A 13,167-nucleotide genomic window follows, 5' to 3' on the forward strand; every position below is an offset into this window, starting at 1 on the left:
TGGATCAAATTGGGAGCCAGAACTATTTGGGGAACTATCTAGTCAAAGGCAAAGTGGAACATCCACGTCTTTAGTTCTTTCTGGAAGGTGGACAAGGTGGGTGCCAGTCTAATCTCCCTGGGGAGAGAGTTCCAGAGCCAGGGGGCCACCACCGAGAAGGCCCTCTCTCTCATCCCCACCAGCTGTGTTTTTGACAGGGGTGAGAGCGAGAGAAGGACCTCCCATCCGTATCCATGCCCCATTCGCCCCACCAGCTCAATAGATATAATTTGTTCTTATATGTTAGGTTGCCAAATTTCGTTACTATGGATGTATTGTTGTTGTGTTCAGGCACTGAATGTTTGCCTTATTTATTTATTTATTTATTTATTTATTTATTTATTTATTTACAGCATTTATATTCCACCCTTTTCACCCCGCAGGGGACTCAGGGCGGATTACAGTGTACACATATATGGCAAACATTCAATGCCAATTTTGACATACAACATATACAGACATAGACAGAGGCTATTTAACTTTTTCTGGCCACCAGGGGAGCTGTCGCTTTCGTCGTCCATCTGCGACACAGATGAAGTACTTCCGCATTCCCCGCATGCTTTTTGCTGGAGTGCTTGTTGGAGGCTTTTTTTTATGGCCTCATAAATTAGTTAATTTAGCCTCCCCATACTTTAAGGTGGTACTTAATTTTCCTACTTAACAGATGCAACTGTCTTTCGGGTTGCAAAGGTTGACAACAGGCTACACAATTGGTTGGAAACCCACTCCAACCCGGACTGGCTTCGAACTCATGACCTTTTGGTCAGAGTGATCTTAATGCAGCTGACACTCAGCCAGCTGCGCCACAATCCCGGTGTTTGGAATTCACCCTGAATCTCTATGGGGAGATTGGACAGAATATAAATAAAGTTGTTGTTGTTGTTGTTGTTGTTGTTGTTGTATTTCTACAGTATTCACTCTTTGTCTTTTGCACTTGAAGCAGTTTTCTGCTATTGACTTCCATCAATGTTGGTTCTTGACTGCCTTTCACATAATCTGCCAGTGCGTGTTTCTCTTCTTCTACTGTTAGTTTCACTTTATATTATTATTATTATTATTATTATTATTATTATTATTATTTCCTCATGTGGCCTTCCAGGTGATGCTAGATCACAAGAATCCTGAGCTACGTTGGTTAGGGCTGATATGAATTGGAGTCTAGAATCATAGAATCATAGAGTTGGAAGAGACCTCATGGGCCATCCAGTCCACCCCCTGCCATCAAGCAGGAAAAATGCATTCAAAGCACCCCCAACAGATGGCCATCCAGCCTCTTCCAAAGAAAGAGCCTCTACCACACACTAGGGCAGAGAGTTCCACTGCTGAACAGCTCTTACAAATCAGGAAGTTCTTCCTAATGTACAGATGGACTCTCCTTTCTTGTAGTTTGAAGCCACTGTTGCACGTCCTAGTCTCCAGGGCAGCAGAAAACAAGTTCGCTCCCTCCTCCCTGTGGCTTCCTCTCACATATTTATACATGGCTATCATGTCACCTCTCAGCCTTCTCTTCTTCAGGCTAAACATGCCCAGCTCTTTAAGCCGCTCTTCATAGGGCTTGTTCTCCAGACCCTTTAATGGTTTGAAGCCTTCATTACTAGGGGCTTTTCACACTAAACAGATATAGCACAATGATTTCACTTTAACTGTTATAGTTCTAGCCTATGGTATCCCAGTTATTTGCAGTTTAGGAAGGAATATGTAGAATTTGCAGTCAGAGAGCTCCAGTGGTGCACCAAACTACAAACCCCAACCTTCCAAAGAATGCAGCCATGATGGTTTTTTTCAGGCTATATGGCCATGTTCTAGAGGCATTTTCTCCTGACGTTTCGCCGGCATCTATGGCAAGCATCCTCAGAGGTAGTGAGGTCTGTTGGAATTAGGAAAATGGGTTTATATATCTGTGGAATGACCAGGGTGGGACAAAGAGCTCTTCTCTGCTGGAGCTAGGTGTGAATGTTTTAACTGACCACTTTCATTAGCATTGATTGCCTGGCTGAGCCTGGGGGAATCTTTTGTTGAGAGGTGTTAAGATGTGCCTGGTTGTTTCCTCTCTGCTGTTTTGCTGTTGTAATTTTAGAGTTTTTAAAAACTGGTAGCCAGATTTTGTTCATTTTCATGGTCTCCTCCTTTCTGTTGAAATTGTCCACATGCTTGTGGATTTCAATGGCTTCTCTGTGTAGTCTGACATGGTATTAAAAAAACTCTAAAATTACAACAGCAAAACAGCAGAGAGGAAACAACCAGGCACATCTTAACACCTCTCAACAAAAGATTCCCCCAGGCTCAGCTAGGCCTTTCAATGCTAATGAAGGTGGTCAGTTAAAACATTCACACCTAGCTCCAGCAGAGAAGAGCTCTTTGCCCCACCCCGGTCATTCCACAGATATATAAACTCATTTTTCTAGTTCCAACAGACCTGACTACCTCTGAGGATGTTTGCCATAGATGCAGGCGAAACGTCAGGAGAAAATGCCTCTAGGACATGGCCATATAGCCCGAAAGAACCCACAAGAACCTAGTGATTCCAGCCATGAAAGCCTTCGACAATACCATGCAGCCATGGGTGCATCTACACTGGAGAATTAATGCATACTCACACTCAATGCAATGGCATTCTGTGAGCTGTAGCTTTACAAGGTCTTTAGCCTAAACTAGGAAAGAGAATGGGGGTCTCGGCAAACTACAGCTCCCAGGATCCCATTGTGGTTAAAGCAACCCTAAAGCCAACCTATCACAGGGTTTTTCTTGGCAAGATCTGGTTTCCCATTGCCTTCCTCTGAGAGACAGCGACACAACCAAGGCGCTTACCTATCATGACAATGGTGAGGATGAAATTACTGATTTCCTGCAGCAATTGCGGTCCAAAGGCTAAGAGCAAACCGGCCACGGCTTCGATCCAACCCACTGTCTCCAGGTACCTGTCCGGCTCTGGCTTGTAGCCAAACTCCTTTAAGGGAAAAACATCAGCAAACTGGACAAACTGGGATTTCTGGCAAAGAAAGAGGAGAAAGATGCACTTAGTAAAAATAAAAGGTGAAGATTGCCAGGTGGGAAACTGGAAAAGGCTCTTCTCCTTTAAATGTGTCCAGAGGAGGGCGACTAAAATGATCAAGGGTCTGGAGAACAAGCCCTATGAGGAGCGGCTTAGGGAACTGGGCATGTTTAGCCTGAAGAAGAGAAGGCTGAGAGGAGATATGATAGCCATGTATAAATATGTGAGAGGAAGCCACAGGGAGGAGGGAGCAAGCTTGTTTTCTGCTTCCCTGGAGACTAGGACGCGGAACAATGGCTTCAAACTACAAGAGAGGAGATTCCATCTGAACATTAGGAAGAACTTCCTGACTGTGAGAGCCGTTCAGCAGTGGAACTCTCTGCCCCGGAGTGTGGTGGAGGCTCCTTCTTTGGAAGCTTTTAAGCAGAGGCTGGATGGCCATCTGTCAGGGGTGATTTGAATGCAATATTCCTGCTTCTTGGCAGGGGGTTGGACTGGATGGCCCATGGGGTCTCTTCCAACTCTTTGATTCTATGATTCTATGATTCTATGAAATGCAATGTTTCTCAACCTGGGGGTCCGGATCTCTGGGCGAGAGTCACCAGGGGGTTTCAGATAGGTTGCCAAAGACAATCAGAAAAACATATTTCTGGTGGTCTTCGGAACCCCTTTGGTAGAGAAGGCTGAAGATCTCTCCGTCTGTTTTTCTCTTCCTTTTTGGAAACAGAAGGCTAATCCTCCCACCAAAAACCCTCCTCTTCTGTGATAGGCCGGCCTCTCAGACAAGGGGAGGGCTATTTCTGAGACTCCAAGTGGGGAGGGGAGAGCAGGCGTACTCGGCACACATGGCAGCATGGTGCGCATGTGCAGGCAAGGAAGAGCATGTGAGGCTGGAGGGAGGCTCGCTCCAACGCGTCCTTTCAAGTCATGGGGGTTCTGCGTGGGACGTCTGGCCCAATTCTATTGTTGGTTGGGTTCGGAATGCTCTTTGATTGTACGAGGGGTATTTTTTAAGTAAGGTCCGTTTTGTTGTAGACACTAGTAGTTCGCGCGCATACCGCAACGAGCGCGTGCGTCGTGTACCGGCATGCCTCGGGAACAACTGTGCTCAGTTTCCGCTCTGTAGCTAACCTGTACGGTTCTGTTCTGTGCTTTAAAAATGTTTAAGACTATCAACTCGCCCTCCGCATGTGAGGTTCGCTCAGTGATACAGTTTTTGTCAGCCAGGAACCTGCCTGCTGCAGAAATTCATTGACAGATTTGTGAAGTGTACGGTGACAGGCCTGTAGCGAGGGGGTGGTTTTAGGGGTTCAACCCCCCCCCCCCCGAAATGTTTCAGATTTTTTTAAAAAACCTGGTTTAATCATGAATTTTAACTGGTTAACCAAATCCCCATGCTAAATCTATGAGATGCAAAAAATTAAGAGTCCCTCCAGAACTGTAAGCACTATGTCAAGCAAATATTGACAATTTATTCACATTGTCATTACTTGCAACAATAGCCGATGTAGTGAAGCAACCAAGTTGGGGTATGTGTGTGTTGAATGCTCTCATTAAGGAGGCCAGACTTGGTGGAGGTGGTTGACAGGGGCGGAGCTGCAGGCTATTGAAGGTTGCTCTGCCCCTTGCTGTGCTCTTTGCTTCAGCGTGAGCTAGGAGGCAGGTTTCAAACCTACCCCCCCCCCAAATTTCAACCCTCCCCGAAATTTTCAACCCCCCCCCCCAAATTTTCAACCCCCCCCCCCCCAATTGTCAACCCTCCCCGAAATTTTTTTCTGGCTACGGCCCTGTACGGTGATACTGTTATGAGTGAAAGCAAAGTGCGTAAGTGGGTACGACAATTCAAAGATGGCCGTGACAACGTCCATGATGAGGACCGCTCCGGTCGCCCTTCTTTGATTACAGATGATTTGGTTATCGGAGCAGGCGGCAAGTTTTTATGAAGAGGGTATTTCAAAATTGGTTCAGAGGTATGATAAGTGTTTGAACAAACTTGGCAACTATGTCGAAAAATAGAGTGAAGTATGTACTTTCTGAAAATAAATTTACTTTTTTGAAATAAACTTTCGTTGTGTACTTATGTTCCAACGGACCTTACTTAAAAAATACCCCTCGTAAATAGATTTAAAACATTTATATTCCGCCCTTCTTACCCCGAAGGGGACTCAGGGCACAGCATATACACGGCAAACATTCAATGCCGGGACACAAATTCACATACAATACATAAACATTAAGAACATTTATCAAAATATTAAAATACATATTATTATAATATTTAGTATTATAATATTTATTATTATTTTATCCTTTTCGTCGCCTTCCTTTGCCATTCGTTGTGTACTTATGTTCCAACGGACCTTACTTAAGAAATACCCCTCGTAGATGAATGATAAATCCCAGCAGCTACAACTCCCAGATGTCAAGGTCTATTTTCCACAAACTCCACCAGTATTCACATTTGGGCATATTGAGTATTCATGCCTAATTTAGTCCTGATCTATCATTGTTTGAGTCCGCAGTGCTTTCTGGATGTAGGTGAACTACAACTCCAAAATTCAAGGTCAATGCCTAGCAAACCCTTCCAGTATTTGCTGTTTGTCATGAGAGTTTTGTGTGCCAAATTTGGTTCAATTCCATCGTTTGTGGAGTTCAGAATGCTCTTTGATTGTAGGTGAACTATAAATCCCAGCAACTACAACTCCCAGATGTCTAGGTCTATTTCCCCCAAACTCCACCAGTGTTCACATTTGGGCATGTTGAGTATTCGTGCCTAGTTTGGTTCAGATCTATCATTGTTTGAGTCCATTGTGTTCTCTGGATGTAGGTGAACTACAACTCCAAAACTCAAGGCCAATGCCCACCAAACTTTTCCAGTATTTTCAGTTCATAGAATCATAGAGTTGGAAGAGACCTCCTGGGCCATCCAGTCCAACCCCCTGCCAAGAAGCAGGAATATTGCATTTAAAGTACCCCCGACAGATGGCCATCTAGCCTCTGTTTAAAAGCTTCCAAAGAAGGAGCCTCCACCACACTCCGGGGCAGAGAGTTCCACTGTTGAACGGCTCTCACAGTCAGGAAGTTCTTCCAAGTGTTCAGATGCAATCTCTTTTCTTGTAGTTTGAAGCCACTGTTCCGCGTCCTAGTCTCCAGGGCAGCAGAAAACAAGTTTGCTCCCTCCTCTCTATGACTTCCTCCCACGTATTTATACATGGCTATAATGTCTCCTCGCAGCCTTCTCTTCAGGCTAAACATGCCCAGCTCTTTAAGCCACTCCTCACAGGGCCTGTTCTCCAGACCCTTGTTCATTGCAGTCGCCTTCCTCTGGACACATTCTAGATTGTCAGTATCTCTCTTCAATTGTGATGCCCAGAATTGGACATACTATTCCAGGTGTGGTCTAACCAAGGCAGACCACACCTGGAATATTGTGTCCAGTTCTGGGCATGGAGATCTGTGTGCCAAGTTTGGTTCAATTCCATCATTTGTGGAGTTCAGAATGCTCTTTGATTGTTGGTTAACTAGAAATCCCAGAAACTACAACTCCCAAATGACAAAATCAATCCCCCCGCCCAACCCCACCAGTAATCAAATTTTGGCGTATTGGGTATTTGTGCCAAATTTGGTCCAGTGAATAAAAATACATCCTGCATATCAGATATTTACATTACGATTCATAACAGTAGCAAAATTAGTTATGAAGTAAAAAAGTAAAGGTAAAGGTAGTCCCCTGACATTAAGTCCAGTCATGTCTGACTCTGGGGTGTGGTGCTCATCTCCATTTCTAAGTCGAAGAGCCAGCGTTGTCCGTAGACACCTCCAAGGTCATGTGGCCAGCATGACTGCATGGAGCGCCGTTACCTTCTCGTTGGAGCGGTACCTATTGATCTACTCACATTTGCATGTTTTCGAACTGCTAGGTTGGCAGAAGCTAGGGCTGACAGCAGAAGCTCACGCCGCTCCCCGGAATTGAACTTGCGAATTAATACAGTTTGATACCATTTTAAACTGCATGGAATTGTGGGGCTTGTAGTTTGGGGCGGCACCAGCACTCTTTGGCAGAGAAGGCTAAAGACCTTGTAAAACTCCAACTCTCAGGATGCCATTAGCATTGAGCCAAGGAAGTTCAAGCGGCATCAAACTGCATCAATTCAACAGTATAGATGCACCCCGTGCATGCCTTCGAGTCACCTTTGGACTTACAACAAGCCCATACATTTCATAGGGATATTTCTGGAGTCATAGTCCAACATTCAAGCACAACGCTGGCTCCACTGCATATCTGAACACCTAATCGCATGTGCCCTTTGATCGATGATTAAAATGATGCCCTTCAATCGAGGATTAAAGGCTGCCCTGCCTGTTTTTAATTAATTAATTAATTAATTAATTTTGGGGGGCCTGCATTTGCATCTATGCCTATAATCAGACACTTTGGAGATAGGAGCCAAGTCTCAGCATGACATTCATTTGTGTTTCATATATATCTGATGTAAATGGCTTGGAGATACAGTAGAGTCTCGTGAAAATGTTGGATAATAAAGAGGGATTAAGGAAAAGCCTATTCAATGTCAAATTGCGTTATGAGTTTACAAATTATTTATTTATTTACTGTGTTTACTGTATTTGTTTACCGCCTTTCTCAGCCAATCGGCGACTCAAGGCGGTTTCCAACAAATCAGTATACATAAAACATAATATAGATTTTAAAACATTAAACAGTATAAAATGTATTTATTTATTTATTTATTTATTTATTTATTTAGGGCACTTCTACCCCGCTCTTCTCAACCTCCTAGGGGGGACTCAGGGCGGCTTACAACCGGCACAATTCGATGCCAACAATTCAACAGATAAAATACATAACAACAATAACCACAAGCTAAAACATTCAATTAACATAAAACAACTAAAAGCCAATCTAGTGGCCAACGTTCACCGAGTTCTAAAATCCGTAAGTCCATTCAGCATTACCATAGTCCTTTCCAAATTCTGATCGTCATTACCTTGTCAGTCTGCCAGATTACCCAAAGGCCTGGTCCCATGTCCATGTTTTCAGCTTCCTTCTGAAGGAGAGGAGGGATGTTGATGACCTAATTTCCCCGGGGAGTGAGTTCTACAGAAGAGGGGCCACCACTGAGAAGGCCCTGTCCCTCATCCCCACCAGCCTCACTTGTGATAGAGGCGGGGCCGAGAGCAGGGCCTCCCCAGAAGATCTTAAACTCCGAGGTGGGACATAGAAGAAGATACGTTCGGACAGGTACACTGGGCCGGAGCTGTATAGGGTTTTATAGGTCAAAACCAACACTTTGAATTGTGCTCGGAACTGGGTCGGCAGCCAGTGGAGCTGACACTACAGAGGGGTGGTATGTTCCCTGTATGACGCTCTGGTGATTAATCTAGCTAACTGAAGTTTCCGAACAGTTTTCAAAGGCAACCCCACGTAGAGTGCGTTGCAGTAATCTATTCGGGATGTAACAAGAGCGTGGACCACTGTGACCAAATCAGACTTCCCAAGGTACGGGTGCAACTGGCGCACAAGTTTTAATTGTGCAAAAGCTCTCCCGGCCACCGCCTAAACCTGGGGTTCCAGGCTCAGAGATGAGTCCAGGATCACTCCCAAGCTGCGAACCTGCGTCTTCAGGGGGAGTGTAACCACGTCTAACACAGGCTGTAACCTTATGCCCTGTTCGGCCTTACGACTGACCATTAGGACCTCTGTCTTGTCTGGATTCAATTTCAGTTTGTTAGCTCTCATCCAGTCCGACACAGTGGCCAAGCACCAGTTCAAAGTTTGGACAGCCTCCTTGGTGACAGGGGAGAAGGAGTGACAGATTTAGACATCATCTGCGTAGAGATAACACCGCATTCCGAAACTCCGGATGATCTCCCCCAGTGGCTTCATGTAGATATTGAACAACATCAGGGACAGAATTGAACCCTGTGAGACCCCAAACAACAAAGTTGTGGGGCCGAACAGGAGTCACCCAGTAACACCTTCTGGGACCGTCCCTCGAGAAAGGACTGGAGGGACTGCAAGGCAGTACCCCAAGTCCCATATCTGCGAGGCGTCCCAAAAGGATACCGTGGTTGACGGTATCGAAGGCCGCTGAGAGGTCCAGCAGAACTAACAGGGACACACTCTCCCTGTCCAGCTCCCAGCAAAGATCATCTACCAAGGCGACCAAGGCTGTCTCAGTTCCATGTCCCGGCCTAAAACCAGACTGTACCGCATCTAGATAATCAGTGTCTACCAGAAAACATCACAAAAGCAGTAAAAACAACATGGGCGTCTCATTACTATCAAGCATTGTCCAGTTCCATTGTCAGCTCATTCGATTTCCTATATTAGCTACTCTGTATTTGTAAACGCTTGTTTGAACAGCCATGTTTTAACTTGTCTCCGAAACATTAAGTGGGAGGGAGCAGATCTGATCTCCCGAGGAAGGGCATTCTATAGCCAAGGGGCAACCACTGAGAAGGCCCTGTCTCTCATTCCCGCCAAATGTACTTGTGACGAAGGCGGGACCTAGAACAGGGCATCCCCCAGATTATCTTAAAGTCCTCAATGGTTCGTAAGGGGAGATACGTTCGGACAGGTAAGTTGGGCCAGAACCGTTTAGGGCAGAGGTTCTCAACCTGGGGTCCCCATATGTTTTTGGCCTTCAACTCCCAGAAATCCTAAAAGCTGGTGAACTGGCTGGGATTTCTGGGAGTTGTAGGTCAAAAACATCTGGGGACCCCAGGTTGAGAACCACTGGTTTAGGGCTTTATAGGCCAAAGCCAGCATTTTGAATTGGGCCCGGTAGCAAACCGGCAGCCAGGAGAGCTGGCGCAACAAGGGGGTTGTATGCTCCCTGAGCGCCGCTCCTGTTAACAACCTGGCTGCCGTTCATTGGACTAGTTGAAGCTTCCAGGCCGTCTTCAAAGGCAACCCCACGTAGAGAGCATTGCAGTAGTCTATACGGGATATAACCAGAGCGTGGACTACCGTGTCCAAGTCAGATTTCCCAAGCACCAAAACATCATGTTCTACAACAAATTGACAGAAAAAGCAGTTCAATACACAGAAACGTTATGTAGTAATTGCTGTATTTACGAATTTAGCACCAAAACATCGCAATGTATTGAAACAGCTGTGGATCCGGGTGGGAGGCAGACTGCGTTGGATAATACAGAAAGTTGGATGAGCGAAGGTTGGATAAGCAAGACTCTACTGGGGGAATGCCGTGGATGTAGCGTACCTGGATTTCAGTAAGGCCTTCGACAAGGTCCCCCATGACCTTCTGGCAAGGAAACTTGTCCAATGTGGGCTAGTCAAAACTACGGTGAGGTGGATCTGTAATTGGTTAAGTGGACGAACACAGAGAGTGCTCACTAATGCTTCCTCTTCATCTTGGAAAGAAGTGACAAGTGGAGTGCCGCAGGGTTCCGTCCTGGGACCGGTCCTGTTCAACATCTTTATTAATAACTTAGATGAACTTAGATGATTTTACAGAAAATTGTTGGAATGGAAACTAGAAAATAAAGGAGAAAAGAATTATAAAAGAAGATGGAATGAAAATATTAGGAGAAACATCAGGCAGGAGGAATGGGAGAAAGTCTGGAGAGAAAAGTTAAAATACTGCTACGCCTCCGATTTAAAAGAGAATTGGTTGAAAACGGCACATCGCTGGTATATAACCCCCCAAAAAATTGGAAAAGGGAATAAAAACATCAGCACAGATTGCTGGAAATGCAAAGAAGAAGAAGGGACATACTTCCATACCTGGTGGACCTGTAAGAGGGCCAAAGAATATTGGAAAAAGGTACAAAAAGAACTGCAAGAAATCCTAAAAATCAATATACCATGGAAGGCAGAATTATTCTTACTGGGTATACATGAGTTAAAAATAGAGAAAAATACTGACAAAATTCTATTTCTGATGACAACTGCTGCAAGAATCTGCTACGCCAGGAGGTGGAAGCAAAGTGAGATACCGGATGACAACGAAAGATTAACAAAAATTCTGGAAATAAAAAACATGGATAGACTCACTTTCCTAATAGCAAGAAGTAAAGGGATCAATATGAAAGAAACACATTGGGAAGAAGTGACGGATTACTTCAGACAAAAAAATAAGAAGATTCTGACCTAGAGGAATGAAAGGGAAACAGAGAAGGAAGATAAAGATAAAAGAAGTTGGGGAGAAGAGAACTAGAAATAAAAGCAAGAAAGAAGACTAGACCTCAAGAAAACCCTGGGAAGTCAACAATACTTTCTACTCTACATTTTAAATGGTGGTGGGATTTTATTCTATCCTTTATACTCTCAACTATCTCTTCGGTCTCCCTTGACCTACTTCTACTTTCCTTCTCAACTTTATCACCCATCACACTTTGTCGGGAGTCTTTGTATACTATCAAATTCTAAATTCACCCTTTTTATACTTCACACACTGTTTTTAAATGTAAATCAAAATTTAATAAAGATTATATATAAAAAAAAAAAATACACAGAAACGTTATGTAGTAATTGCTGTATTTACGAATTTAGCACCAAAACATCGCAATGTATTGAAACAGCTGTGGATCCGGGTGGGAGGCAGACTGCGTTGGATAATACAGAAAGTTGGATGAGCGAAGGTTGGATAAGCAAGACTCTACTGGGGGAATGCCGTGGATGTAGCGTACCTGGATTTCAGTAAGGCCTTCGACAAGGTCCCCCATGACCTTCTGGCAAGGAAACTTGTCCAATGTGGGCTAGTCAAAACTACGGTGAGGTGGATCTGTAATTGGTTAAGTGGACGAACACAGAGAGTGCTCACTAATGCTTCCTCTTCATCTTGGAAAGAAGTGACAAGTGGAGTGCCGCAGGGTTCCGTCCTGGGCCCGGTCCTGTTCAACATCTTTATTAATAACTTAGATGAAGGGCTAGAAGGCATGATCATCAAGTTTGCAGACGACACCAAATTGGGAGGGATAGCCAATAGTCCAGAGGACAGGAGCAGAATTCAAAACGATCTTGACAGATTAGAGAGATGGGCCAAAACTAACAAAATGAAGTTCAACAGCGACAAATGCAAGATACTCCACTTTGGCAGAAAAAACGAAATGCAAAGATACAGAATGGCTGACGCCTGGCTCGAGAGCAGTACGTGTGAAAAAGATCTTGGAGTCCTTGTGGACAACAAGTTAAACATGAGCCAACAATGTGACGTGGCGGCAAAAAAAGCCAATGGGATTTTGGCCTGCATCAATAGGAGCATAGTGTCTAGATCTAAGGAAGTAATGCTACCCCTCTATTCTGCTTTGGTTAGACCACACCTGGAATATTGTGTCCAATTCTGGGCGCCACAATTCAAGAGAGATATTGACAAGCTGGAATGTGTCCAGAGGAGGGCGACTAAAATGATCAAGAGTCTGGAGAACAAGCCCTATGAGGAGCGGCTTAGGGAACTGGGCATGTTTAGCCTGAAGAAGAGAAGGCTGAGAGGAGATATGATAGCCATGTATAAATATGTGAGAGGAAGCCACAGGGAGGAGGGAGCAAGCTTGTTTTCTGCTTCCTTGGAGACTAGGACGCGGAACAATGGCTTCAAACTACAAGAGAGGAGATTCCATCTGAACATTAGGAAGAACTTCCTGACTGTGAGAGCTGTTCAGCAGTGGAACTCTCTGCCCCGGAGTGTGGTGGAGGCTCCTTCTTTGGAAGCTTTTAAACAGAGGCTGGATGGCCATTTGTCAGGGGTGATTTGAATGCAATATTCCTGCTTCTTGGCAGGGGGTTGGACTGGATGGCCCATGAGGTCTCTTCCAACTCTTTGATTCTATGATTCTATGATTCTACTGTAATTTTATGCCGGCCATTGATGCGGTTTGACACCACTTGAACCAAATTTGGAGTTTGGGAAGCCAACAGCACTCTCGGAAGAGAAAGGGAGAGGCCTTGGACAACTCCAAGATCTCATAGCAACGAGTCACAGCACTCAAAGTGGTGTCAAACTGCATTGCTTAGCATTCTTTCTATAGAGTGGATGCACCCAACTAGAGTCTAGTTCCAAGAGCCAAAGTTTTGGAAAATGTGTCTTTCTATGCAATCAATTGCATTTAAAATCTGGATTCACCTCTTCGTTTCCCTAGGAAACAAATGGCGA

At 44.7% G+C, this 13,167-nt stretch overlaps 2 protein-coding genes across 2 annotated transcripts in view; one reads left to right on the forward strand and one right to left on the reverse strand.

Moving 5' to 3' along the window:
* The window catches only part of LOC132780783 (zinc finger MYM-type protein 4), a 225,586-nt gene that overhangs the window by 46,695 nt on the left and 165,724 nt on the right, over window positions 1–13,167 (forward strand). The window lies entirely within an intron of this gene.
* Window positions 1–13,167, reverse strand: part of TMEM35B (transmembrane protein 35B) — a 29,062-nt gene that overhangs the window by 12,760 nt on the left and 3,135 nt on the right. The window contains exon 2 of the mRNA XM_060784562.2: window positions 2,848–3,028. Coding sequence (XP_060640545.1) covers window positions 2,848–3,028 — 181 coding nt within the window. The remainder of the gene's footprint in view (window positions 1–2,847; window positions 3,029–13,167) is intronic.

Source organism: Anolis sagrei, chromosome X (assembly GCF_037176765.1).
Source record: "Anolis sagrei isolate rAnoSag1 chromosome X, rAnoSag1.mat, whole genome shotgun sequence".
NCBI lineage: Eukaryota > Metazoa > Chordata > Lepidosauria > Squamata > Dactyloidae > Anolis > Anolis sagrei.